At 54.1% G+C, this 27357-nt stretch overlaps 3 protein-coding genes across 11 annotated transcripts in view; 1 reads left to right on the forward strand and 2 right to left on the reverse strand.

Annotated features, from left to right (window-relative positions):
* SH2D6 (SH2 domain containing 6) overlaps positions 1 to 3226 on the reverse strand; it is a 17705-nt gene extending 14479 nt beyond the window's left edge. Inside the window, 2 exon segments of the mRNA XM_060309516.1 lie at positions 424 to 597; positions 2605 to 3226. The gene's annotated coding sequence lies outside the window, so the exon portion shown is untranslated.
* CAPG (capping actin protein, gelsolin like) lies at positions 1759 to 26854 on the forward strand. 5 transcript variants are annotated; one of them, XR_011377928.1, is made up of 11 exons: positions 9420 to 9478; positions 15211 to 15246; positions 15409 to 15581; positions 15689 to 15843; positions 16034 to 16201; positions 18203 to 18352; positions 18699 to 18791; positions 19244 to 19376; positions 21401 to 21489; positions 22075 to 22197; positions 26453 to 26854. XR_011377928.1 is itself a non-coding variant. In XM_060309514.2 (10 exons), exons 2-10 carry the CDS (start codon positions 15224 to 15226, stop codon positions 22138 to 22140), a joined length of 1050 nt encoding a protein of 349 aa, XP_060165497.1. In that variant the 5' UTR covers positions 1759 to 2568; positions 15211 to 15223; the 3' UTR covers positions 22141 to 22241. The 5 variants fall into 5 exon arrangements, 4 of the variants coding, with proteins under 4 accessions (XP_060165497.1, XP_030693378.1, XP_060165495.1 ...); XM_060309514.2 differs by lacking the exons at positions 9420 to 9478; positions 26453 to 26854 and adding an exon at positions 1759 to 2568 and having other exon boundaries at positions 22075 to 22241; XM_030837518.3 differs by lacking the exons at positions 9420 to 9478; positions 26453 to 26854 and adding an exon at positions 8522 to 8586 and having other exon boundaries at positions 22075 to 22241.
* Positions 24395 to 27357, reverse strand: part of ELMOD3 (ELMO domain containing 3) — a 28516-nt gene continuing 25553 nt past the window's right edge. For 3 of the 5 annotated variants that reach the window (XM_070046911.1, XM_070046913.1, XM_060309295.2), the window contains exons 11-12: positions 26205 to 26281; positions 25202 to 25936 (exon numbers count right to left, since the gene is read on the reverse strand). In XM_070046911.1, the coding sequence (XP_069903012.1) occupies positions 25501 to 25936; positions 26205 to 26281 (513 nt within the window). In that variant the 3' untranslated portion in view covers positions 25202 to 25500. Of the gene's footprint in view, positions 25937 to 26204; positions 26282 to 27357 lie in introns of all 5 variants that reach the window. The other 2 variants (XM_070046914.1, XM_070046912.1) reach the window with 2 other exon arrangements.

The following is a 27357-nucleotide window of genomic DNA, read 5'->3' on the forward strand; positions in this document are numbered from 1 at the left end:
CCACTCTCCCTGCACTCCACCCCACCCCACCGCGCCCCCCCCTTGGCCAGATGTAGTATGGCCCTGCTTAGGCTTCTTCCTTCTTCAGCTCATATCCGGAGAGCCAGGCATCCCCTGTTGCCATTGCTTCCTTGTTCCTTTCTCTCAGGACTGATGAGCAGAAAGAGTATGGACAACTGGCCTGCCTTCTACCCTCCCCCTAGGAGAGACCTGGCGCTGCCACTCACGGATGTGTCTTCATCTGCACATCCTTCCTTGATAGGTGTGGAGAGCCCTGAGATCACCCTCCCCACCTTTACCAACGGAAAAGCTGAGACCAGAGTGGAGGTGGATGCTGGGCCTTGGGCCAGAGCCATCTAATTATGTACACAAGACCAAAGCCCTCAGTGCGTCCCACCCCGTCGTCCCGGCGGCTCTACGGACCTGAGCGGTTGTTCCATCGCAAAGGGCGGCCCCTGGTGGTGAGAAGAAGCGTGGTGGCCTGTCCCTCACCCCCTAGACTGGCTGCCAGAGGAAAGGGTGTGGCCTGCAGGACCACCGGCAAGGGCTTCATCCAGTTGTCGGTGCAAGAAAAAATCAGCAGAAATCTGTGAAGTCCTACGCAAATGAAAGATTAGAAAAATATGTACAAACAGTATTCAAAACCTTAAAGATAACTTCAACTATAATTCCACTATAGGTGGAAGGGGTTACTAAAACAATGAATTTGTTTATGGTTTTTAAATGCCAGTTTAAACAAACTTTTATTGAAAGCATTCGTGCGCTAAGGCTATCTCTCCCCAAATGGGAATCTTGCTGTTGCCTCAGGATGTGTAACCAGTATAGGTGCAGGTACTTTCAAGTATAGAATATGTATGTTCCTGAGTTGCTCCCAAGGCCCTGAGGGGGAAAGAACCCAACTTTTGGGGCACCTTACCCTTAGACACATTTTCCGTCATGACTTCATAACACTGCCCTGTTACTTTAACTGCACCCTGCTGGCTGGATCTTCAGGAAGCAGGGATAGGCATTAAATGGCTTTGGCATATCCTTGGGCAAGTCACACAGGCTCTTACTGATTCAAGAGTCTGGTGCTAAGTCCTGGAATGCAGGAGAGAATGGGCTCTTATAAAGACTGCACTGATGGGGCAAGGGCTGTCTCCAAGTTTCTATGGTAACTATCTCTCGTCTCTAGGGGCAGAGGGGCTACTTAACAAAAAGCTGGTTGTCTAGTTACTGAACCCAGGTTTGGCTGCTCCCTATTCAGAAGCCAATAATTTGAGAGGCAAGTGTCAGTAGAAAGGAAAGGTGCTTTAACCAGAAGAGTGGGCAATCTGGGGAGAAGGTGGATTCATGTCCAGAGACCAACTCCAAAGATTCTGCTCAGTCATGACAGTTTTTAAAGGGAAAAATGAGGGGGAAGAATCTCAGTGAATCATCGAGGCAGGAGGTTGGGTTCTGCATCATTCTCCATTGAGTGCAGACTGGCTGACTCTTCAGGTGTGATCTTGCCTGTGTGATCTGCCTGCAGGATTGCTAAGGGGGCAATTGTGGAGAGAGAGCTAGTCATTTTTTAACTGCTTAATTTTTTATTCTTCTTTTTATCTAGGAAAAGACTCAACAGGTTAGAGCATAAGTCAGGAGTTAGTTTCAATTGCCTAGTGAACTCACTCCTGTAATTAGGTTCTTTTAAGGAACAGAAATGGGCAAACAGGAAAGGGGCAAAAATGCTTTCAGTCTTTTTTTTTTAAATTTTAATTTAATATTGGAGTATAGTTGATTAACAATGTTGTATTAATTTCAGGTACAGCAAAGTGATTCAGTTATACATATACATGTATCTGTTCCTTTTCAAATTCTTTTCCTATTTAGATTATTACAGACTATAGAGCAGAGTTCCCTGTGCTCTACAGTAGGTCCTTGTTGGTTATCTATTTTATATAGACCAGTGTGTACATGTCAATCTCAATCTCCCAATCTGTCCCCCCAACCACCCTTCCCCACTGTTTTCAGTCTTAACAGAAATACTTGGAAAACCAAGCCTTTGAGAACTTCCCAGGCAGCAATGGACATGCTTAGAGACCACCTAACCAGTACATATGACCCCTACTCCAGTTACCAAAGGGAAATCTGGGCGTTCTACTTTGAATATCCTTTCTAGAGTTGTTTCTAATTTTTCCAAGATTAAATTTAGGAATATGTCTAGGAAGCAGCTGGTCTCCACCCAACTACAGAAGAAGAAACTCTCACTGACATTACAGGGTCGTGGCTATACCGTCATAAACTAAGTATTTTCCTATCTACCTTGATGATCAGGGTCACAGCAGTATATGGCCAGATCAGAAAGTGTAAACTCTGAAAATGGGGTTGGAGACGGAAAGGCCACTGTGTTGCTGGCCACTGTGGTGTCACTGCTCCTGATACAGGTGTAACCTGAATCCTCACTTGGGAGCCAGAAATCAGCTGAGAAGAGGCTTCAGGAGAGAGACTGCCCTGGCCCCGGAAGGTGGGTGAAGTGGGGCCTCAGCACTGCTCATCCCACCAGACAGGCTGGACCCTTGAGCTCCTGACTGGCACTGAAGGGCTTGGGTAAGTCCCTGCTGTACTGTCTCAGTGGATACTTACGCGACCCGGGAAGTTAGGACAAGAGTCCTGGCGCTCGACGCTGAGGTGTGAGCACTTTGGGAGCCAGCATACTGAATGAGAGTGCCCTGGTTATTACTTCCGGTCGGCGCCTCACTGTTACCTGCCTCTGCCATATAAAGCTGATGCCTGGGCGCAGGGCGCTGAGAGCGGTCACACAGCGTGGACCGAACATCCTGACCTATACCCCAGAACTCGAAGGACCCTGGCCTTCCCTGGGCTTCTCCAGGAGACCTGCAGGCCACACAGAGACCCCAACAGTCTTAGTCCTGCCTCAAGGTCCGGGCTGCTCCTCGCTCCAGGAAAAGGGAGTTCGCTCCAGGCGATGGAGGAGAGGGTCAAGGAGGCAGACTCTGCGTCCCTCCAAGGCAGCTGGCCCAAGCGTCCACCGGCCATCCCCTTCCCCGGCAGTCCCAGCCTGGTAGGGAGGGCGGGGCTCTGGATCGCTGAGAAGTGCTCGGGCCGGCGACCCCACGGTGGAGCAGTGTGTGCGGGGGCGGGGAGCCAGGCTGCGGGGAGAGAAGGGCCCTCTTCCCCACAGCAGGGGAGCCCACATCCCGCACCGGTAAGCCCACCTCGCCAGACGCTGACTTCCGGTCGTGAGCGCCACCCTCCCCGAAGCCCCGCCCCGCACCCACTGCCTGCTGGGATCTGTAGTTCGTGGGGGAGGGACCAACGCGGCCGGTGCGCGCGTTTGTGTCTGTGTGTTTGTGTGTCTGTGAGTGTGTTTCGAGGTCCGCTGTGGCGTCTCTGTCCTCCTGATCTCTCCCCCGAGGACCCACTGGTCCCGGGCTTGGCGCAGGGATCGCAGGCCACCGCTCCCGAGGTCCCGCCCCGCGGCCCACTCTTGCTGGGATTTGTAGTTTGGGCCTGGGTGGGGCCGCAGGTCGGGGGTCCCACCTGGGCCCGGCGTGGTACCATCCTTATTCCTGCTTTTTCCCGCGTGCCCTGGATCTGGACAGTAGACATGGCGCGGTGTCACAACTCCAGCCGAGCTCCCCCTGGCCCTTCCCCCGGTCCGCCGCCCCCGCGATGTACATGCCGGCGCCTGGAGGACAAGACGCTAGATGCTAAACTGAGGCACGAAGATGGGCGCGCTCTGGCCGGGTAGGAAGGTAGGGAAAGCCAGAGTGAGGACTTGGCCTGGGAGGCCCAGCCCAGGCCTGCTGGGCAAGACTGGACTAGGCGACAGTCCAGGGCCCTTTCAGTTCTTAAGAGTCTGCGATCAATGGTGTCTCAAAATGATGACCAGACCCGCCCAGGACCGGCTGGACACATTAGAGATGATTACCCTATAGAGCTGACAGATAACATTTTTGTCAAATTTAGCAACCCTACAGAAGGAGGCCAGGGAGGGAAAAGGACTCTTTTGACCACGAAAACCAAGAAATGGAGCGACACTGGCCCACGGGTTTGCTTTGAGGATCAAGTTGGGGGGTAGGGGCTGTGTGTGGAGGGGGTGTTTTGTAAACTGTAAAGCCCCGGGCATGGGTGAGGTGTTATCTGAACTCTGAAGCACTGGAGAAAAGGTGCTGGGCCTTCAGGAGCCACACTTTAAAGGAGAAGTTACACTTACTGTAGTTAAGTAAGATGTCCCATTAGGAGAAGCTGGGTCGTAGGTACGTGGAACCTTTCTATACAATTTTTTTAAGTGGGGTGCAAATGGGTCGAGCCAGGACGTAACCATTTATAGGTTACAGAGCCCTTTCATTTGTTGACAGCCTTATTGAATGTGCAATTCAGTGTTTTTAAATATATTCTCAGTTGTGCAATTGTCACCACAAACTAATTTGAGAACATTTTCATCACCCCCAAAAGAAACCTGTACTGATTAGCAGTCACCCCCTAAAGTCCTCATCCCCTCGGACCCTAGGCAACCACTAATCTACATCCTGTTTCTACAGATTTGCCTATTCTGGACATTTCACATAAATGAAATCATATATGTGGTCTTTTGTGTCTGGCTTCTTTCACTTAGCATGGTATTTAAAAAATTCAGGTTGTAGCATGTATCAGTACTCTGTACTACTTTTTTTTTTTTTTTTTTTGCGGTACACAGGCCTCTCACCTCTGTGGCCTCTCCCATTGTGGAGCACAGGCTCCGGACGCGCAGCCCCAGCGGCCATGGCCCATGGGCCCAGCCGCTCCGCGGCATGTGGGATCTTCCCGGACCAGGGCACGAACCCGTGTCCCCTGCATCGGCAGGCGGACTCTCAACCACTGTGCCACCAGGGAAGCCCTGTACTATTTTTATAAATAAAACTTTTTTTAAAATTTTAAATCCCAGTATCTAGAGGATGAGCAGGGGTAGCCCCTTATGTGTGAAGGACTCAGAGCTGGCACTAGCATTCAACGCCGAGAGCAGGATGGGCCTTGGGAGAGGAGGCGGGAGAGCAGTGATGTACAGTGATAGTTGGGAGGGGAGGCCGGGGGTCCTACCACCTCGCTCTGCATTTACTAAGGGAGTCCCGGAGCACGTTATTTTGACCCCACTTGGCCTCCATTTTCTCATCTGTAAAATGAGGATAATAAGAGGGCAAATGGGAGGATTAAATGAGAAAATCATATGAAGGACAGTGCCTGGCATACAGTGCCAACACTCAAGAGCGTTAGCTCTTATCATGAACTTACAATGCCGTGAGGACCCAATGTGACCCTGGCCTTGAGGGGGTAAACCTGTCCTCTCGTGTCCTCCCTGGGGACCAGTCCCTCCTGCCCCAGTCACTCGGTACCCTCCCCGCCACCACAATGCTACACCAGAGCTTCTCCTGGCCCGCTCATTCATGCTGTACTGGACAGTCCTATTTTCCCAACAGGTCACCAAGGAATTCTGGGGTGTCACCATCCAGGACGCCTCTGAGCACCCAGCAGTGATTGAAAAGAAACTTTCTAATCATGAGCTTTATTCAGAAAATATGGCCATCCAGACCCCCAACTCTTCCTCAGAGAAGCTGAAATGATTTAGAAAAATTCACTGCAGATCAAATTTAAAGCCTAGCAGTGGGCTCTCCTGGTGGAGCAGTGGTTAAGAATCGGCCTGCTAATGCAGGGGACATGGGTTCAAGCCGTGGTCTGGGAAGATCCCACATGCTGCAGAGCAACTAAGCCCGTGCGCCACAACTACTAAGCCTGCGCTCTAGAGCCCGCGAGCCACGACTACTGAAGCCCGCACACCTAGAGCCCGTGCTCCACACAAGAGAAGCCACCGCAATGAGAAGCCCTTGCGCTGCAACAAAGAGCAGCCCCTGCTCGCCACAACTAGAGAAAGCCTGCGCACAGCTACGAAGACCCAATGGAGCCAAGAATAAATGAAATAAAATAAAATAAATTCATTAAAAAAAAAAAAAGACTCGCAGCATCCTGAGTTAGTGCCTTCAAAGGAATATTCTGGGGGAGCTGTGATATTGGAATTTTCAGGTATTGCAACAGATCCCTGCCATCCCGCCACTGCCCCGCCCCGCCCAGGCTGAGGAAATGCAACAGGTCAGCCTGATCTGCCCCTCTGGACTGGAGTCAGAGGAGCCAGAAGGGACTCCTCGTCTAGTGCTGCATTTTACAGATGGGAAGCAGGCTCAGAGAGGGCCATATGGCAGGGTAGTTAGAGAAGCCAGGTTGGGAACTCACTTAGGGAGAATCCTTTGCAATTTCAGGAAATGCTTAGCCCCGGAAATCAGTCCATAGCCTGGGTCTATGGGCACAGAACCAGAAAGCTGGCCATCTTGGGCGGCTGCAGACCTTGGCCAGAGCCCAAGTAGCCAAAGCCTGGAAGTCAGTCTCCGATGCCTTCCTCTCCTGGTTTATTTTAGCCAGATGTTTGTTTTAGAAGTAGGAGTTTATTAATCATAATGGCAGGCTGCACGTGTCTAGGCCTTTATTCTTTTCAAAGAGGCTCCCATAGGTCATCTCATTGGATCCCCACAAGCCCTCAAGGTAGGAGGGCTGGGGTAATTGTCCTTGCTTCACACGTGAGGAACCTGTGGTTCAGAAGGTTTAAGTGACTTTCCCAAGGTGACAGAGGTTAGGGCACTGTTAGAATTTGAGGAGTTTGCTCTCTGTTAATTCAGTAAAAAAAAAAGAAAAAATTTTTTTTGGAGTGTCTCTTACCTGCTGAATGCTCTGCTGGGTGCTGGGGTCACAAGGATGACCTGATATGGCCCCTGGGCTGGAGGAGCTAACAGTGTGATGGGGAAGGCACACATGGCAGATGAGAGAAAGGGGTGGTGAGGGGACTTTCTGGTGTGGTAGAAGTGTTTTATATCTCGGTAGGGATGTGGGTTGCATGGGTGTTTGCATATGTGAAGACTCATTCAAATGCACACTTACGAGTTGTGATTTTCACTGTAAATTTTACCTTAAAAATGCAGAAAGTGGAAGTGCTCTGCCTAGCATAGCAGAGCAGAGCATACACTATGCCTAGTAGGGTCCTGGTGGGGCTCAGCTGTCCAGAAGCGGGCCAGGGGTTGACTAGGTGGCCCATGGATATAATTCCATCTTTGCTCCCAGGGTATGGCTGAAAAGTTTTCCCACGGAGTCTGAAGACTCAGATGGCCCAGTGGCCTGATGCCCAGAGCACCCAGGGAGGACTAAGGAGGAGGTCAGGGATTACTGCACATTTCGAGGAGGGATATTTAGGCTGAGTCTGTAGGTGACCAGTTGGTCAGAGGAGGGTGGACACGTGGGGCGGTTTCTAAGCATTACTCAGGAATGGAGTGTAGTCGCTCAGGGTTGTCCAGGTGGAAAGGAGTAGAACCAGGCTTTGAATTGCTTCCCTTACCCCAGGCCCCATCAGTGGGCCTTGGAGAAAGTCATGCTGGTTGGAATTTTCCAAGCTGCTTCCCAAGAAAGGAAAAGTCCTCTTACCACTGCATCAAGGGGCCACGTCCTAATCCTGATGCCTCTTGTCAGCTGACATTTGCCGGGGTTTGCCTCCTGTGCAGGGCTCTCTGCATTCAGAAGCAAAAATGGAAGTGTGGACCACTTGCTGTCCTCACTTCCGGAAGGCCTAGCCTCTGGGCGGAGACACTGGCTGGCCTGTTTTCCTCTGAATAAAGACAAGAAGGGTGGGACTTCCTTGGTGGCGCAGTGGTTAAGAATCCGCCTGCCAATGCAGGGGACATGGGTTTGATCCCTGGTCTGGGAAGATCCCACATGCCGCGGAGCAACTAAGCCCGTGCGCCACAACTACTGAAGCCCGCACGCCTGGAGCCCGTACTCCGCAACAAGAGAAACCACTGCAGTGAGAAGCATGTGCACCGCAAGGAAGAGTAGCCCCTGCTCGCCACAGCTACTGCTCACCACAACTAGAGAAAGCCGGTGTGCAGCAACGAAGACCCAATGCAGCCAAAAAAAATTAAAAATAAAGAATAATAATAAAAAAACCGAGAAGGGTGAGGAGTTCCAGTTCTAGCACCGGCTTTGAGGCCAGACCAGCCTAGATTAGAATCCTGGTTCTGCTACTGAACTAGCAGTGTGACCCTGGACAAGTTACCTACCCTCTCTGAGCCTCCGGGAGACTTCATCTATTAAGCGGCATAATGACAAATAGTTGTGAAGACTGAACGAGGTCACGTTTACAACACTGAGTACATAGTAAGCACTCAAGGAAGAGTAGCTGTTACAGCTTAATCCAGGCCAAAAATCCTAACAGTTGAGTGGGTTGTGAACGCTGCCTTGCTCTCGCCAAGTTTTCTGCAGAGTACTGTTGTTAGTTTCCCGAATACCCGCCCCACTTCCAGGTTCGTTTCAGAGCCGAGTCTCCACCATGGCGGGGGTGGTGGGGGGAGGGGGAGACGACTATTGCGAGGGGCGGGCTCAGCAGCGGCCCCAGCCAGCTCGGGCCCCTCCCTCTGATTCACTCTGGGCGGCTTTTAGCCGTTCACGTCGGGGGCAGGAGCGGGGAGGGGAGGCAGGGCAGGGCAGGGCGGCAGAGACAGTGGCCGGAGCAAGTCAGCAGGGCGCAGGCAGGCAAGTAGCGCTTGGGGTCTGACCACTCGGCGCCTGGGCTCCCCCTGTAGGGGTCGGAGGGGCTCAGCTGGTCGCGGGCCCCCTCGTCTGCGCGCCCGGCTCCCCCTTCTTCTCTTAGGGGCGCAGCCGCGTGTCTAGTCAGGTCTCCTCGTTTCCCGTAAGGAAGGGCGGGAGGGGGTGAGTCAGTGCTAAAGAGATGCTTTATCTTCCTCCATTTGGGACAAATTGGGCGTACCTGCTGGGGAGACCGGAGAGGGAGGAAAAATGAGCCTGTTAAAAAACAACTTTTAGAGTCTGGTTACCAGATAATGTGATTAATAACGTTAGTTATTGTTAGAGTTCCAAGGCGCTAGAGAGTCCTAGACTCTTTTAACTGACCTGCTCTTCTGTTTCGCTGTTAGTTTGCAAACGTCTCCCCCGCCCCCCCGTACCCACCCCGTGGTGATGGGGACACCTTTTTAGCCAGGTGAGGCTCCAGTGTGGAGAGAGAGCAGTGACTCCCATTCATGCTTGTGCCCTGCGGAGTCCAGAGCCCTAGAGCCACCCGGGTTTTGCCCCAGTGCAGACCAGAGTCGACGAACCTCGCTGGGGCGGGGTGGGGCAGGGCGAGGGCGGGGCGCGGAGAGATGATCTGGGGTTTAACTTTCCATCCCTTCCCTCTGCTAAACCGTGAAGGGAGAGAGAATTCAGGCATTGCTTCGGGAGGTGCTGGGGTCCCATGGTAAATTCAGTGTTGGCAAGAGAAATCCATCTAGGTTTATTGAGCGTCTATAATTTGCTCATTAATTATACCATTTCATTTAATCTTCACTTTTGTCTTCATGCCCCTTTTACAGTTAGGGCACAGGGAGGCTCCAGGAAGTTAAGTCACTTGCAGGAGGAAGCAGAGCCAGTAAGTAGCCAAACTGTCCAACTCTTTCCATTCTGCCACGTTATCTGCCCAACCAATGGCTCTCGTGAGGACAAGACCCTCTTTTTAAGGCCATGGAGACACTCAGGTGCCAGCTAGCGTTTGTGTTCTTTGAAGAAGACATTCAACTTATCTTGTTCTGGTCCAGAAGTTCTAACACATGCATTGATTCGGTTCCACTGCTGCCCCCTGGGTGGGGCCTGACCCTGAAGGCTGAGCCTTGTCTCTAACTAGCCTGTTGATCAACCCTGGGCCAGGCCTGGCCTGTGTCCAGAACAGGTGGGACAGATTTCTGGACTCCGCTGCATCCTCTTGCACAGATTCCACAGGGCGTGGAAGCTTCCCGGGCTCTGTCTCGTGCTCCCTGTGTAATCACAGGCAAGTCACTTGTGCTCTCAGGGCCTCCATATTCTCCTCTGGAAAGCGGACAAACGAGTTGGACCAGACTAGCTCCAGGGCCTTACGACGTGATGGAGGCAAGATGGCCCCTGGGTTGAGCCAGAACCAGGCTTATTTTTATTGCTGTCCCTCAGAGCACCCTGGGCCGAGACTGTGTGACAGTCAACATCTGGTGAGTGAGAAGCTGAGCAAGGGTAGATTTGAGAGGCATCCAGCATGCGGGACACAGCAAAGAGTGTTTTCCCGGCCTCAGCCACTCCCCGGGAACAGAACTTTAACAACGGCAACAAAAAAAATCAAATGTATGCATTCAGGCGAGGAGAAAGGCAAGTCGAGAAGGAGGAAAAAGTGGTTCAGAGCCAGTGACCCTACCCAGGAAATGTGACTAACCCAGCAGAGGCTGGGGCCAGGCAGACGTGCCTGCCTCAGGCCGGCGAGCGGGGAACGTAGGCAGTCTTGGCTTTCCTGTGGTTTCCCTCGCAGGTCCCAGACTCAGAGCTGCCAGCCCTGGCTTGCAGCCGGTGGAGGCCACTGTGATGGGCCTCCAAGCTGGCGTCGCCTCCACCTCCCTATGGGGGTGTCTGAGGAGCCAGCCTGGCCGCACTCCCTGCTAGTCCCCTATGTCGATCTCCTCCGTCAGGGACTGCCTGCCCGCCCAGCACAGTCTACCCTTTCCTGCCCTAGGCACCAGCTGGGGAAGGAGCCCAGGGGTGGGGTCGATGGGTGGGAATATCAAGAGATAGCAGAGGGAAGGGAGAGGCTGTGGTGTGTGTGTGGGGGGGGGGGCTGGCTGGAAGGAAGCAGAGCCTGAAAAGCAGAAGTGGGAGGAAGCAGAGCTGCGCGCAGAGGTGAAAGTGGAGGGAGGCTCGGCGGGGGATGAGCTGGCCGGGACTCTCGTAGGTGGGCAGGCGAGGGCAGAAACAGAGGCTCACGTTTCTGGAAGCCACTTTGTCCAGGACTGGTGTACCCCACCTGCCGTCCTTTCCAGTCACTGGAGCCTCAACTGCCCGGGCATACGGATAAGGAACTCCTGGGCCGGGGCTTGTCCTGGCTTGTGGTGCCCAACCTCCTGACAGAGGCCACCGCACTGAGTGACCAGACACCTGAAGGTCCTCAGCCAGCCTGGAGGTGCATTCAGATTTGAGGATACTTGTTCCTAAGACAGGATGGTGGCGTGATGGTAGATAGGTGGGCTGGAATGGCTGGGGTGGGGGTGGGCAGGCCTCACATTTGAATTTAAACTGTGTGGCACGGTCCGTTTTTTTTTTCTGACCAGGATCGAAGCCGTGCCCTGTGCAGTGGAAGCGTGGAGTCTTAACCACTGGTGGCACGGTCCATTATTTTGCAAATTCAAGAAGACCCCAGCCCACGGTCCAGCCAGCTGCCTGGGGTAGGGTAGGGGTGGGTGCAGGAGCGAAGGTGGAGCCAGGAAAGGGTAGGAGTCCTGCTTGGTGTCAAGGGAGAGAACACTGGCCGAAGAGCTTCCAGGCAAGGCCTCTGGACCCAGCAGCTCCTGCAGATGTCCGGGTTCCAGGCTGGGAGGAGCTGGTGTGATTTCAAGTGCTGACACTCACCCCTATCTCTTTCTAGGGGAGAAGGGTAGGGGTTGTTGCATTTCACACCTAAGGGCAAACCGGGACTGTGCGGTGAAGGGACCTGTTGGGAATCAGTGGACTCGGGATCTGAGGAAGGCACAGATAGCGGGGAGGACCTGTCATTCTGACAGCTGGCAAACACTGCCGCAAAGGTCTGCATAACTGACCCCCCCACTTCACAGTGTGTCCTCAAAGCCCGGCTCCTTCCTGAGTCAGGACCTTGGGACAGCCAGCAGGGCAAACATCCTGCCCCTACCCCTAGCCTCTGCTTTCTGCCTCCAGGGCTGCTCCTGCCTGTTGATTTTCCTGTGCTATCTTTTTTTTTTAAATTTATTTATTTATATTTATTATTTTCTTGGCTGCATTGGGTCTTCGTTGCAGCACACAGGCTTTCTCTAGTTGCGGTGAGCAGGGCTACTCTTCGTTGCGGTGGGCAGGCTTCTCATTGCAGTGGCTTCTCTTGTTGCGGAGCACGGGCTCTAGGCGCGCAGGCTTCAGAAGTTGTGGCACGTGGGCTCAGTAGTTGTGGCTCGCAGACTCTAGAGCTCAGGCTCAGTAGTTGTGGTGCACTGGCTTAGCGGCTCCACGGCATGTGGGATCTTCCCGGACCAGGACTCGAACCTGTGTCCCCTGCGCTGGCAGGCGGATTCTTAACCACTGCGCCACCAGGGAAGCCCCGAGAGTCTGGTTTTTTTTTTTTTTTTTTTTTTTTTTTTGAGAGTCTGGTTTTAACTGGCCTTGGCGTTGGGATTTTTTTTAAAGCCCCCAGATGACTCTGATATACAGGCAGGTGTGAGATGCTGGTCTGGACAGTTAACTGGCAGCATAAGAACCACCTAGAACATAGTTCAAAATGCAGATGCCCATCCTCACTCCAGACCCGTGGAATCAAAATCTTCAGGCTTGGGCCTCGATGTTTTTATAAGATCCCAAGGTAATTCTAACCAGCGGCCGGGCTGGAAAGCCAAAGTGATGAGGGCCAGGCCGCCAACCCCTCTCACCTAAACACTGCACTGGTTCTTGGAGGCCTGTAGCCCCGCAAGTGGGCTGCCTGCTTTTGAGTTATGGCCTGAGCTCTCAGGTCGGGACACAGAACAAAAAAATATGGGAATCCTCTGGCAGTCCAGTGGTTAGGACGCCACGCTTCCACTGCAGGGGCGCGGTTCGATCGGTGGATGGGGAACTAAGATCCTGCATGCCGTGTGACACGGCAAAAAAAAAAAAAAAACGGTAGACAGCTGACAGTTGGCCCACTTGTTCACGCCATCTCTGTCCACGAGCTCTCCTCACTGGCTTGGTCTTGGGGGTGGCCACGTCACCACTTCAGGCCTGAGTCGCAGGCTGAGCTGTCCGTTACAGGGGATGTGGGCACAGCATGTGACCCTATGTGGGATGGAGAACCATTAAAGTTTCCCTCCTCCAAGCCTCCGCCTCGCTGCCTCCCCTCTACCTTGGGGAAGTGTGGTTCCAAAAAATGCCTTCAGCTATGTTTTAAGTTAGGAAGGAAAAGGAAAGTCAGTTTCACCTGGTATTTTACACCCATGGCCACTGCTCCTGTTTCCCCCTCTGTTTCCTACTCAGACTCAACATCCTCTTCTCTCCCGTCCATCCCCCAAAGATCGCCCTTTGCCCTTCCTGCTTCCCCAACCCCCAAGAGTCTCCTAATGGTGCCTTTTAACCCTGAAGTTCCCCAGGTCCTTCCCTTGCACCACGGGGGCTCCCTGTTAGCGGCACAGCATGAACTGGGTGGCAGTGCTTGCTGGTGTGGGCTCTGCATTTGCAGCCAAAGAAAGAAACCCTCTAGTCATGGGAACGTAGGAAAGAGAGTGAGTGAAGCTATGGCTACTACACCTGTGAAATTTTTTAAAAGATAGTATTTTTTTAAAATGCTTGCCTTTAGCACTTTGTTTTTTCCCTGAATAACTTCTGTCTAAAAAAGGTTGCTCTTACTGACCTACAGAATAAAGATGATATTCATCATCCTGGCATTTGAGGGGAGCTGGGCATACAGAAGTGATACCTGAGACACAGACGTAGAGAACAAACGTAGGGACACCAAGGGGGAAGGGGGGGTGAGATGAATTGGGAGATGGACGTATATACACTATTGATACTATGTATAAAATAACTAATGAGAACCTACTGTAGAGCACAGGGAACCCTGCTCAATGCTCTGTGGTAACGTAAACGGGAAGGAAATCCAAGAAAGAGGGGATATGTGTATACGAATAGCTGATTTCACTTTGCTGTACAGTAGTTACTAACACAACATTGTAAAGCAACTATATGCCAGTACGAATTAATCAAAAAAAAAAAAAAGAAGTGATAGCTGATGCCTGGGAATGGGGGGCGGGGGTGGAAATTCCCTAGGGAGGGAGTTTAGTATTAGAGAAGGCACTAAGTCTAATGATAGCTGTAGCTTTTTTGGTTTTTCTGAGATTTTTTTGTTTGCTTTTGGTAGATGCCTTTTATCAGGTTAAGGAAGTTCCCTTCTATTCCTAGTTTGCTAAAAGCTTTTTTTTTTTTTAATCAAAAATGGATATAGAATTTTTCTAAATAATTTTTCTGTATCTACTGAGATGATTTTATGTTTGTTCATATGGCTTGATAATAGGGTGGATTACATTGATTTTCAGATGTTAAACCAACTTTGCATTCCTGGAGTAAACCCTGTTTAGTCATGATGTTTTATCTTTTTATATATTTCTGAACTCCATATGCTAAAATTTTGTTAATATTTTTTTCCTGTGTTCATGAGGGATCTTGGTCTAATTTTCTTTTCTATAATATATTTATCTGGTTTTGTTATATCAGGAAAATGGTGGCAGCATGGGATGAGTTGGGAAGTGCTCTCTTGTTTTCTAGAAGAGTTTGTGTAGAATTGGTATTATGCCTTCCTTAAGTTTTTGGTAGAATTTATCTGGACTTGGAATTGTTTGGAGGCGGGGGAGTTTTTAAGTACAATTTCAATTTCTTTAATAGATATTAGATGGTCATCTCTTTTGTTTCTGTATTGGAAATTTGCATCTTTTCTTAATCAGTTTGTCTAAAGGGTCATCAATTTTATTGATTTGTCCAAAAACCAGCTTCACTGATTTTCTCTGTTGTTTTGGTTTTTGGTTTATTGATTTTAAGTCATTGACTTTAGACTTTTCAAATATAAGCAGTTATTGCTTAGAGAGATGTATCCCAGCCTCATGCAATGCCCAGAGTTAGGAGTCTGGAAGCAGGAGAGGTCACAGCAAGGGGAAGACACTGGCCCAGGGCCAGAGACTCCTAGTGCTTTTTACTAGTCACTGCATGATTTGGGACTTAGACTCTCTGAGCCTGAGTTTCTTTGCCCGCATAATGGAGCCAGGGATAACCTCCTCTTGAGCTCTTGGAGATGAATTAGTTGAGTATGAAAGTTGGCCACCCGGAAGGACCTCCCCAGACCAGTGTGAAGGCTGGTTGTCATGGGGCTTCCCTGGTGGCGCAGTGGTTGAGAGTCCGCCTGCCGATGCGGGGGACACGGGTTCGTGCCCCGGTCCGGGAAGATCCCACATGCCGCGGAGCGGCTGGGCCTGTGAGCCATGGCCGCTGAGCCTGTGCGTCCGGAGCCTGTGCTCCGCCAACGGGAGAGGCCGCAACAGTGAGAGGCCCGTGTACCGCAAAAAAAAAAAAAAGAAAGGCTGGTTGTCATGACATTTGTAATAATAATGGCTTCTTCTGTCTTTCCAGATCCGGAGACAGCATGTACTCACCCATCCCCCAGAGGTAGGCTATGCACCCCGTTCCCTTCACCCCTCCCCTCTTCTCTTCCGAGGGCTGCCCCTCCTCACCCCCACACCGCAGTCCCCAGGCCTGCCCAGGTCTCTCTGCTCGTCTCCTCCACCACTTGTGGGCCTCGGCCACCACCAACCCTCCCCCCTCCCGCAGTGGCTCTCCGTTCCCAGCCTCGGTGCAGGATCCCGGCCTGCACGTATGGCGGGTGGAGAAGCTGAAGCCGGTGCCCGTGGCCCCTGAGAACCAGGGCATCTTCTTCTCGGGAGACTCCTACCTAGTGCTGCACAATGGCCCGGAAGAGCTCTCCCACCTGCACCTGTGGATAGGTAAGTAAGAGAGGGCTGGGAGGACTGGTGGGGGGACTGGCCCGGGCAGGGGTCGGGGCTGGCAAGGGTCTCACGGGCTGTGCCCTGCCACCTCCCACTCGCCCCAGGCCAGCAGTCGTCCCGGGATGAGCAGGGGGCCTGCGCCGTGCTGGCCGTGCACCTCAACACCCTGCTTGGGGAGCGGCCTGTGCAGCACCGAGAGGTACAGGGTAATGAGTCCGACCTCTTCATGAGCTACTTCCCACGTGGCCTCAAGTACCAGGTTAGAGCCCACCTCCCGTACCCCAACCTGCGGCTGCTCTCAGAGTCGGGACCCCTTCCAGCTGGTCCTTACCTTGCAAAAGTCCCAGACCCACACGGGGCTGGGTCCTCCCCACCTTTCTGCCTGCCTCCCAGTGGGATGGGGTGTGGAGTGCTCGGGCCTCCATTCAGGCTGGCCATCTGGGCTGCAGGAAGGTGGTGTGGAGTCAGCATTTCACAAGACGTCGCCAGGGGCCACCCCAGCTGCCATCAGGAAACTCTACCAGGTGAAGGGCAAGAAGAACATCCGTGCCACCGAGCGGGCACTGAGCTGGGACAGCTTCAACACAGGGGACTGTTTCATCCTGGACCTGGGCCAGGTGGGTAGGCAGGGTTGACTAAGCACCCACCTGTGTTGGCACTGTGTGTGTGTGTGTGTGTGTGCGCGCGCGTGTGTGTGTGCGCGTGTGTGTTTTGGCCGTGTCTTGAGGCTTCTGGGATCTTAGTTCCCCAACCAGGATTGAACCTGGGGCCACAGCAGTGAAAGCGCTGAGTCCTAACCACTGGACCCCCAGGGAACTCCCTGGCATTGTGGGGTTTTTTTTTTTAGGCAGAGGTCTTCTTAGAAGCCCATATGATTTAAATTTATTTATTTATTTATTTATGGCTGTGTTGGGTCTTCGTTTCTGTGCGAGGGCTTTCTCTAGTTGCGGCGAGCGGGGGCCACTCTTCATCGCCGTGCACGGGCCTCTCACTGTCATGGCCTCTCTTGTTGTGGAGCACAGGCTCCAGACGTGCAGGCTCAGTAGTTGTGGCTCACGGGCCTAGCTGCTGCACTGCATGTGGGATCCTCCCAGACCAGGGCTTGAACCCGTGTTCCCTGTATTGGCAGGCAGATTCTCAACCACTGTGCCACCAGGGAAGCCCCAGCATTGTGTTTTAAAAGGTCAGGGACCAGGAGGCCAGGGCAAAGGGAGAGGGGCTGAGAAGCTATAAGCCCATTCCAAGTGGGGTCACTGCAGCCATTACAAGACATCCCTGTATTTCTTAGGACAGAAACCTCCCTCTGCTGTCTGGCCATCGCCTCTAACACTGGAGCCTACTCTCTCCTACTCCTGGAGCCTTGTAGCTCCGAGTTAAGCCGCCTCCCAGCCCATGCGTTAATCACTTCGCTCATCCCTTCCCTCCGTGAATCTATGTGTCTGCTCTGAGCCAGCACGGGGACCACAAATTGCTCACCCAGGGCAGGCAGCCAAGACGGGCCTGTCACTGGCTGTAACCCATGGCAGGAGATGATGAGGGCCCTCTTAGGAGCAGTGGCCTGTGCTGGGGGCAGGGAGAGGCCTTCTAGCCCAAGCCCAAGCCGTTGTCCCAGGGAGGCGCCATTTGACTGGACCCTCACGGAGGGGAAATGCCCTTCCAGGCGAAGATGATGGGTAAGCCGAGGCACTGAGACAGATAAGGGTGCAGACATGCATGTGGACAGCAGGGAAGGATGTAGCCTGACCGGGACCCAGGGTGGGAACAGGAGCGGCGGGAGTGGAAATTGCTAAGGAGCTGAGATCCAGGGCGGGAGGAGATTGATTCTCTGAGGGTCTGGACCGCATCTGTCGTGCTAAAGATTTGGGACAGGAAGAGCAACCCAGATGCTCTTTGGAAGGAGGACTGGAAGCAGTGAGATATAGAGGCAGGGGACCCGCTCAGGAGGGGTGATGAGGGCCGTGCCTGGCGGGGGTGCAGAGGTGTGTGAGATACTGGGCCCAGGGATGTCATTCACCCATTCATTCATTCAATAAGTGTTTATTGTAGGCCTAAAGATGTGCCCATTTCTGTTTTGGCACTGGGCATACAGCAGTGGGCCAAGCCAAACAAAACAAAACACTCATGCCCTAAGGAGGCTTACTTTCTAGTCAGGGAAGATAGATTATAAACAAGATAAAGATGTTTCAATATATGACCCAAGTAATGTGGAGAAAGATGCGGGGCAGAGAATCGCTCTTGCCAAAGACTGTCATTCCCGTGCCCGGAGAGGCCTTGGTTCCCCTCTGCCTTCCTTTTTTTTTTTTTTTTTGTGGTACGCGGACCTCTCACCGTTGTGGCCTCTCCCGTTGCGGAGCACAGGCTCCGGACGCGCAGGCCCAGCGGCCATGGCTCACGGGCCCAGCCGCTCTGCAGCATGTGGGATCTTCCCGGACTGGGGCACGAACCCGTGTCCCCTGCACTGGCAGGCGGACTCTCAACCACTGCGCCACCAGGGAAGCCCCCCCTCTGCCTTCTTGATTGTCTTCGATCGTCTTGCCTCAGAGGGCAGTTCTGCGGACCCTGTGAAGGGCAGGATGCAGGCAGTTGGCTCTAACCCGTGCCTCCCCACTTCCCTCCAGAACATCTTCACCTGGTGTGGTGCAAAGTCCAACATCCTGGAGCGTAACAAGGCACGGGACCTGGCGCTGGCCATTCGGGACAGCGAGCGGCAGGGCAAGGCCCAGGTGGAGATCGTCACCGATGGAGAGGAGCCTGTCGACATGATCCAGGTTGAGAGATGTGGGGAGGGTAGCTCTGCTTGGAAGCCACCGAGAGGGGCAGTGATCAGCTGGGGGCACGAGGGTGATGGGTGGAGGGCTGTGAGGGCATCTGCGGTGCTGCTCAGGGCTTGGCTAACTCATCGGGTGCCTTGGTGGGATTCAGAGTCAAGTACCCCTCGGGACGGAGGGACTGGTGGCCAGGCAGGAGGACCTAGCCCTCCCGACCTCTGCCCGGCGCTCTTGTGCAGACAGAGTTTGTCCCACTGGGGCGGTGGCCCTGGCTGTGATGGGTTGGGAAGGTCCAGGCTGAGTGCCCAGGAATCCTTGGAAACGTGGCCTGCCCTGACCCCTGCAGGTCCTGGGCCCCAAGCCCGCTCTGAAGGAGGGCAACCCTGAGGAAGACCTCACAGCTGACCAGACAAACGCCCAGGCTGCGGCTCTGTATAAGGTGGGCGCCCCGGGCCTGCCCTAGGACCAGGCGGGGTACGAGCCTGGGTGCTTGTGGGGCTGAAAGGAGGGGAGAAAGCAGTGGGAGGCTGGGCCAGGCACCAGGGTGGTTTATCCAGGGCTTGGAGCGAGGGTAGGATGGGAAGTGAACGGATGCTGGAGGAGATGAATGCCACTTTGCTTCCGGCCCGCTCTTGGAGAAGGAGGTTTGAAACAAGCCCACGCTGAGCTTTACTTTGTGGGATTCTTTACCTTCGCTCGTAATTGGGAGTCTACTTAACTTCCATGAATTCTGGGGCACTGTGAGGCGGTGGTTGCGCCTGAAGTAGGGCTGGGGGTCGCCCAGGATTTGCCTGTTGTGTTTCCTCCACCTCCGGTCTGCTGCGTGGCCTGGGGCAGTGGGTGGAGCCGCAGCGGGGAGGAGGTGACACGGCACTGCCCATCCTCCCCCAGGTCTCTGATGCCACTGGACAGATGAGCCTGACCAAGGTGGCCGACTCCAGCCCCTTTGCCCTCGAGATGCTGATACCCGACGACTGCTTTGTGCTGGACAACGGGCTCTGCAGCAAGATCTACATCTGGAAGGGTACGTGTGGCTTCTGCAGCCCAGCCTGAGACCCCTGCAGCCGCTGACCGGGCAAGGCTTCCCGCGGGAGGGCTCAGCCGACCCAGAGACGGCTGACTCAGGGAGCCTCCGCGGCTGTGGGTTTTCTCAGGGTTTCCTGCGCCCAGCCCAGGCAAGGGTTCTGCACTTTTAGCCTGCCTCCGAATCACCTGAGGGCCTGTTAACACCCATAGCTGGAAGCCACCCCTGAGATTTTGATGCACGAGGTCTGTACCAGAGCCTGAGAATTCGCACGTCTAACCAGCTCCCAGGCCTTGCTGCTGGTCCAGGACTGCGCGTTGAGGGCCACTGTCACAGAGCTCTCCTAGGCCTTTGGCTGCTGGGACCCCAGATCCTGCCATTCTGCCTTGGGGTGTGAGAGATCGATTTTAGATATGAAATCCCACCTTATGCAGTGGGTAGAGAACTGGTAGAACTTGTTTTTCCAAGAGATTGGGTTGGCTGGGAATGAAATACTGTTGTGTGGAAGCCTGTTTGCTAGATCCAACTCTGAAAATGTAACAAACCTCTGAGTCTCTGAGCGGTACCGGGAGCCTCCTCACTTCTCTGTGCTTGTCTTTTTTCTTGAACGTGTCTCACCTCCCTGCCCACATTATAAAGCTCTTGAAAGCAGGAACCATATGGTCTCGAGTGTCCTGACGAGATAGCATGTGCTCAAGAAATATTTGTGGGGTCAACCAAGGCCAAGAGAAGTTCCCAGCCAGGAGGATGGAGAAACGTTAGGTGTTCTAACTTCGCAGCTACAAGGCAGGAACACTCTTGCCTCAGGGAAGGGCCAGGAGTGGCAGGCAGTAGGGCAGCTTTCTAAGAAGTAAGGCGGTCGGGTGGGGGAGCATTGTGCTTCTGGGGCTGACTTTTCCTTCCTGCCTCTGGGTACCTTCCCACAGACCCAATGGGGTGGGCGTGGTGCTCCCAGATGCCCACGGAAGTGTATTTAACCCCAAGCAAAGAACCAAGACACCGGGACTTCCCTGGTGGTCCGGTGGCTAAGGCTCCGCGCTCCCAATGCAGGGGACCCAGGTTCGCTCCTTGGGCAGGGAACTAGATCCCGCATGCGCAACTACAGAGCCCGCACGCAGCAACGAAGATATCCAGCCAAACAAATGCATATTTAAAAAAAAAAAAAAGAACCAAGAAACCAGTGGAGAAACAGGAAACTTGGGAGCAAGGAAGAGAAGTATTTCGTAATCACAAAGGAAGGATACAGCACATTAATTTCAGACACGTTGTCGCTAACTAGATTTTCATAGCCTGGCTGGAGAGCCAGCCACAGTTCACAACATTGTCTCTTTGGAAAAGCACCTCCAGCTGGAGCGCAGTTTGGTTAAAGGGACTGCCTGCAGGCAGGAAGGGAGGACGCTGCTCTCCCTTTTTATCGGCTCTTAGTTGGCATAACTATTAGGCCGATGTTGGCATCTGGCTTTGTGGGAGTAAGATTACAGTCAATCACATCCTTTTTTTTGTCCAGTTGCATTTTGCAAAACAACAGTTGATAACAGTGCAGTTGACAGACTCAAAAGGCGAGGGGCCCTGGAGTGGGAGAGAGGGGCCTGAGAGTCTGATGCCCGGGAAACATTAGTTCTCCCTGAATATCCCTAGGGCCCTGGCCCTAGCAGAAGGCTTTGATGATTGGAGCGGGCAGAGGGCAGTTTTCATCTGGAGCTGCCAGGTTGGGAGGGGCTAACCTCCCCCCTCCAAAGAGCCCCGTGAATGTTCTTAGTGCCTCCTGGTCCATTTATTTTAAAAGGAGCCAGCTATTCTCTGAACCCCCTTAAGTCTCCTTGAGAGAAGTGGGGTGTGGGCTAGAGAGGGTACCTTCTCTTTTACAAAATCTCCTCCTGGGAATTCACTGGTGGTCCCGTGGTTAGGATTCTGGGCTTTCACTGCTGGGGGCCCTAGTTCGATCCCTGGCCAGGGAACTTAAGATCCTGCAAGCCTTGCGGAGCGGCCAAGAAATAAAAAAAGGTCTCCTCCCTACGATCCAGGGCGCAAAGCTAACGAGAAGGAACGGCAGGCGGCCCTGCAAGTGGCTGAGGACTTCATCGCCCGCATGCGGTATGCCCCAAACACTCAGGTGAGGAGCCTCCCTTCCCCCCAACGCCCTCCTCCTGGGGCTCTTCCCTGGCCTCCTGCCTCTCAGACTGGACAAGAAGGGCGGGAAAGCCTGGGGCACAGTCAGAAGCAGTCAGGCCTCCCTCCCAGACCCACCCAGTGGGAAAGCCCTTCTCAATCCTTCCAAGCTTTACATACATGATATTTTCTAAGAGGGTGTTTGGGCAATGCTCCCCTGGGAGCCCAGCAAGTCAGGTGCACCTCTGGGGCTTGTGCATCTCCTCTGGGCCGAGGTCCCTAGCTGGTTCTGCCCCTGCTCATCCCAGCACGGCGACACCACAGGTCAACCTGATGGGACCTGATAAGGCTCATGTATAATTGGTGCCTCTGTGAAACCGCACCTGAGTCCTCGAAGCAATCTGTTTTCTCAGCCCGCGTCCCTGTAATCTTTCTCGTCTCCTGGCTTATCTGGGGAAGCTTCCCTGGCCTGGATGGCATATGGACTTGGGCCTGGTGCCCATCACCCTCCTCCCTGGCTCCGGCCCTCCCCGGCAGAGGCAGAGGTGGCAACCTTGTGAGCCCGACTCCTCCCCTGCTGATCCCACAGGTGGAGATCCTGCCTCAGGGCCGCGAGAGTCCCATCTTCAAGCAATTCTTCAAGGACTGGAAATGAGGGCGGGCGTCTCCCTGCCCCCACCTGCTGCCCGCTTGCTTCTCCTCCAGCTTCCTGGTCAGTGCCGAGGTGCCCCCGCGGATGATCAATAAAGGAGACCAGTGCCCTCTGCCTGCACTGCCTGCCTTGGGCTAATTCTTCCTGCTCCACCTAGTCATGCTGGGCGGAGTAGGGCCCAGGGGACAATTCCACCACCCGTGAGAGGCCAGAGCTGGCTTTGCGTGACGAGGCAGAGGGGCCAGGAGTCCCAGTGGGCCTGGCAGGCACTGCTGTGAACCCAATAGGGAGGTGGCACAGGGCCAGGGCTCAGGATCACTTTCCGCCCGAGGTTCGGTTCAGTCTCACATTCCCGACGGGGAGAAGGTTGTGGCGGCGGCTATGGGATTCATCTCCATTCAAGCCAGTATTTCCTCAGGGGCCCCAATAATCCGCTGCAAGGCAGCTTCCAAAGGATGTGTGCTCACCAAGCAAGAGCCCAGCTCTGCACCTCTGTGCGGGAGGCTGGCTTGTCACGTCGTTGCGTCGGGCATTCGGCTGATGAGCTCAGGGCCACGTGGGGCCGTGGGAAAAGCACCCGACTAGTGTCCGAGGGTCATGGGGTCTGGTTCTCACCTGCCTCTGTTTGAGCCTGGGCAAGTTGCTTTTCCTCCTCTGGGCCCTAGTTCATTCTCCTGTGTAACGGGGTAGTGGCTGGAAAAGCAGAGAGGCTAGGTAGCTAAATAGGCAGAGAATGGAGTAGCCCCAAAGCAGTCCCACCCTGGGGGACATGACCTGGCCGGGGTGGGGGGCGTGGTATGAGCAAGGCGGGAGCTGCGTAAGCCCAGACCAGAAGGACCGGAGTCCACGAGGCCTGGCAGGGTTGCAGCCGTCCTGACCCACTCTCACCCCGGGCCCTCCAGGCTAAGTGGCTTCTGAGCTCTGACATGCTGGATCTTCCGTCCCAAACAGAAATTCTGATCAAGTTCATCTCAGTGATTTTTGTGCTGAGAAGCATAGAGAAATCAGCTCCCCGTGCATCCCCCTGCTGTTTTCTCCACACAGAGATATCCCGGGAGTCCACTGGACAGCCTCTGCAAAGAGCGTGTTCCAGGGATGACTTTGAAAAGGGGAAAGAGTAAGGGTTGTGCCAAATCCATGGTTCTGACCTTTTTAGGGTTGTGAAGCATTTTAAGTCTCTCATGAAAGGCCTTGGAAGGCCTTTCCCAAGAAAAATGCATAGATTAAGATTTTTGCATCTACTTTCGGAGCATTTAGACGTCCCCCCCAGCCAATCCATCAACAGAACTGCAACTTAATCCCTGGACTGTTATTGCGAATGTTCCCAGGTCCGAAGTTGTCCGGAGAGCATCCCACCAAGAGTGATGTGGGACAGGCTTCTGCAGAGGCCATTGGCCTCCCCTCCAGCTAGAGGCCCACGAATGCTGGTCCCGACTGTGCTGTGGGCTGAGCACTCACGGTCGAGGTCTGCTGAGCTGGCCTCAAGGTCTGAGCGAGGGAAAGGAATCTGCAGGAAAGGAACCGTTGAACTTGACATTCTGAAGTGGAGTCTGGGCTGCGTTCTAACCCCACCAGGCCCAGTAATCTTGCTGCCATCTCTGCTGGTCAGCTAAGCGCCTCGTCAGGACGAAGGAGGTAGAGGATTAGTTTAGGTCAAAGACGGCACAAGGCAAGCAGCAGGGTCCACTACCAGCCCCGCCCCTGAGGCCTCCTGCTGACAGGAGCCCCTTGCATACTTGGGTGGCCATCTGTCGTCTCTATCTCTGCGATGGGCCTCCCCCTGCGTGGGGCGGACTTGGAGAGGCCTGCGGGGCTGGACAGTTGTCTTCCGTGACTCCACTTGAGGGAGGTCAGAGGACGGGAGAGCAGCCCAGTGGGGCTCTCACCTGCCCCCTGTTCCCCAGCGCCAAAGCCCTGGAGGCCCTTTTGTGAGTGAAGCGACAACAGCTAGCTTCCCCAGAAGCAAATATAGGACAAACACCAGCCAACTTTAACAAGAGCCAGGGCCGCCTTGCCCACTGGTTAGAGCGTGCAGAGACTCCGGGTCTGTAAGTGCAGCAGGGTGAGGCTGGACAGTGTATGAACTTGGCGGGAGTGTGGCCAGGGCACAGCAGCCTCTCCTGGGCCCGTGACCAGCACCAGAGACAACCAGGACGTCACCCGGCCGAGTGCCTGGCTCTAAAGGGGACCCTGGGATAACAGGGCCACAGGAAGGCACAAAGCTTGTCTGGAAGGAAAACACTTGAGACTCTTAACCCAGAAGAATTCTTTTATTTAAAAACTGCTGGTACGTGAATTTCCTCCTTCCTTCGCCCAGGCCAGAGAACCATCCCTGATGGGACCTGCACAGCCTCCACGGGGGTAGCCCAGCTGGTGGGCGGTTAGGATGGGCGGCAGCAGACACCTAGCCCAGTGCCTGGCTCTGTGTCACAAGCAGTGGGGAGGAGGGATGGGGAGAGGTGAGGGTGGGATAAGTGCAAGGCCAGAGACCTCAGGGGATGGAGAGGAAGGCAGGCCCGTGTGCACTCTCTGGTTCATGCTGCCCCCTGTCAGCTGCTGCCACCGCTACCATCTCCCTTCACATTCTAACTACTCAGCCCACGTCTGGTCCCTGTCCCGTGGACCCGAGGCCTGAAAGCCCCGCTGCCAGGAGTCAGAACTCCGGCACCTCTCCTCGGGAATACCTTTGATGTAGGGCTGTGTGGAACACCCAGACGGGGTCTCCCACCTCATGATCTGTCACTGAAATGACCTGGAACCCAACTCTGGAAGCTGTAGCCCAACTAAGATTATGGCAAAGTGTTCCTTGCTCTGGAGGCAGGTCTGCGGGGAGTGGGTCAAATTTAACAGCCCCTAATGTCTCATGCAGGTGAGGGTCCTTGGCTCCCCAAACAGGCTTCCTACATCCCTTCTGCTAGGACTGCAAGGGGCAGAACGGCGCCAGGGCACACCCTCCGAAAGCCCCTTCAAGGCTTTTGATCCGGTGGCCGCTCACTGGGGTTGGTCAGATCAGCCATGTGCCTTCAGAGGAGTGTGGTGGCAGGTCACACACTCCTGTGAAAGTGAGATCCTTGGAGGGAGGGGCTTGTGGCCCAGCACACTTCCGCGCCCCCAACAGGGAGGCCTGTCCCTTTGACACTCCAGCCAAGTAGATCTCCAGGGTCTTGAGCAGCCGTCTGGGGCTCTTCTTGGCCAACACCTCCAAGTCTGGAACAGAGAGGATTGGGGAGCAGAAGGCTTGTGGGGGCTGTGGAATGCACAACCCAGAGGCTCTGGAGAGGAGGGTGAAGGAGTCGTCTAAGATGGAGAGCTCACCAGAGAGGGAGACCCAGGAACCAGATTCGGCCACAGGGACCACACGCTCTACCCTGTCCAGGACAGTCTCAACTTTGAATAGCCAGTCCAACTGCTGGGCCCAGCTTTTGATTCAGAAAATATAGTCACCGGATGTACAGGGCCAGGAAGGGAGAAGAGTGGCGGCAGAGGAAGGAGAGTGGCAGGCTCTTGAGGGTGGGATTGGAGGCCCGGGGAAGCTGGAACTTGAGAAGCCGTGAATGGGGGGTGGGGGGAAAGGAAGGCACCCCAAACCAGTCCAGCAGCCACCCTGGGGTCCCTGAACCCGGGGACGCCAGGAGTGCAGGAGCTAGGCCTCCCCAGAAGAGCGAGCACACCTCTGAGGACAAAGCCCGAGTCAGAGATGGTCTTGTGCTGCGTCCTCCAGACGTGCGCGAGGCGGAGGAAAGTGGCGGCGTAGAAGCTGTTCACCACCGGGACCACCTTCTGCTGCCGGTTACACTCCCTGCAGGACGAGGGAGGTCACCCGCTCAGCAGTGGACAGAGGCTGACACCTGGGGCCCTCCCGCCCTGTCCCCAAGGAGCCTTCACATCTGAGGTCAGGGTTGGGGAGGAGAGATGGGCTGCGAGGCTGGTGCACGGGGATCTCTCCAGGTACCCCAGAACCAGCAGGTGAGGGAGAGCTGGGAGGATGAGGCACGGGGGGGTGGGGGGTGGGAGGGAACCAGGCTCTGCTGGCCGGGGAGGGCAGGGTGACCAGCGTGGGGACTCACCTGGAGAGACATCCCTCCCTTAAGGCCTGGATGGTGATGCGGGTGATGTTCACGGACATCAAACAGAAGGGGAATTGCTGGAATGGAGTGGGTACTGGGTCAGTGGCAATCTAGGCTCTCACCTTCTGTGCTTCCCGTCACCCACAACCCGACCTGGCCCGCAGGAGATAACAATCACAGCCAGAGGCAAGCAGCTGGTAATACTGATGCTTACATTTAATTTTCACAATAATCTTCCCATTTTACAGAGGAGGAAACTGAGGGTCAGTGACCTTAAGTAACTTTCCTAAGGTGTTGGAACCAAGACTCCTACTGAGGTCGATTCACTCCGAAGCTGGTGCACAAACCCCTGTGCTAGTTCTCCAGCCTCTTCAACATCCGACGCATCAGCTCTCCGTGGCCTTCACCAGGCCCGCCCCGTGTGCTGCCTGTGGACCACATCACCCCCTGGGGTTGGATGGACACAAGAGGAGTGAGGCTCAGTTATCTAACCAATTCTATAGGTTCTTAAAATCTCTTCTCCCCTTCTCTGGGCTTCTGGTTATTTGCTCATAAGCTCTTCACCCAAAAGCAGACAGAGAAGGTACAAGTAGGTAGAAAGTCAGCATTGACTTAGGGCGCACCCCATCTCTTAGTAACACAGAAGCCTGAGAATGGGCTGTGCAGGTCCCACTCCCGAGCGGGGCAGACTGGGTCCAGCAGGGCTGCTTTACCAGGAGGGGCCTCCAAATTCCCTATAGCATCCACCTGAATGCTTTCTTTTTGGAGGGGCCAGTTCCTTCCTATTCTTTAACAACAAAAACCCAAGCAAATGAAAAGAGGCTTTCCCCAGGGGATCTGCAAATACTGCATGTTAGTTTCCGCTCTTGAACCCACACAAGGACATCGGCTGAGAGGGACACATAGACCAGTGCGTTCCTTAGCTTAGAACAAGAGCCAAAGTCTATTTATCCCATCTGCTTCCTTGAGAAGAAAAATCCCTTACATTGTGATGGAGAACTGTGCTGTCCAGTACTCTAGCAACTAGCCAGGTGTAGCTATTTAAATTTTAATTAATTGAAAATTAAGTAAAATTAGAAATTCAACTCCTTAGTCATACCAGCCGTATTTCCTGTGCTCTATAGCCACTCTTGCTTAAGAGCTGCTACACTGG

This window comes from Globicephala melas, chromosome 12 (genome assembly GCF_963455315.2).
Source record: "Globicephala melas chromosome 12, mGloMel1.2, whole genome shotgun sequence".
NCBI lineage: Eukaryota > Metazoa > Chordata > Mammalia > Artiodactyla > Delphinidae > Globicephala > Globicephala melas.

What these genes read in the sequence shown, in the direction of transcription:
- CAPG (XM_060309514.2), top strand. Translation starts at nt 15,224, where the DNA reads ATGTACTCACCCATCCCCCAGAG. An exon ending in TACTCACCCATCCCCCAGAG is followed by an intron (nt 15,247 to 15,408) that starts GTAGGCTATGCA and finishes CCCCTCCCGCAG; the next exon opens with TGGCTCTCCGTTCCCAGCCT. An exon ending in CACGTGGCCTCAAGTACCAG is followed by an intron (nt 15,844 to 16,033) that starts GTTAGAGCCCAC and finishes TCTGGGCTGCAG; the next exon opens with GAAGGTGGTGTGGAGTCAGC.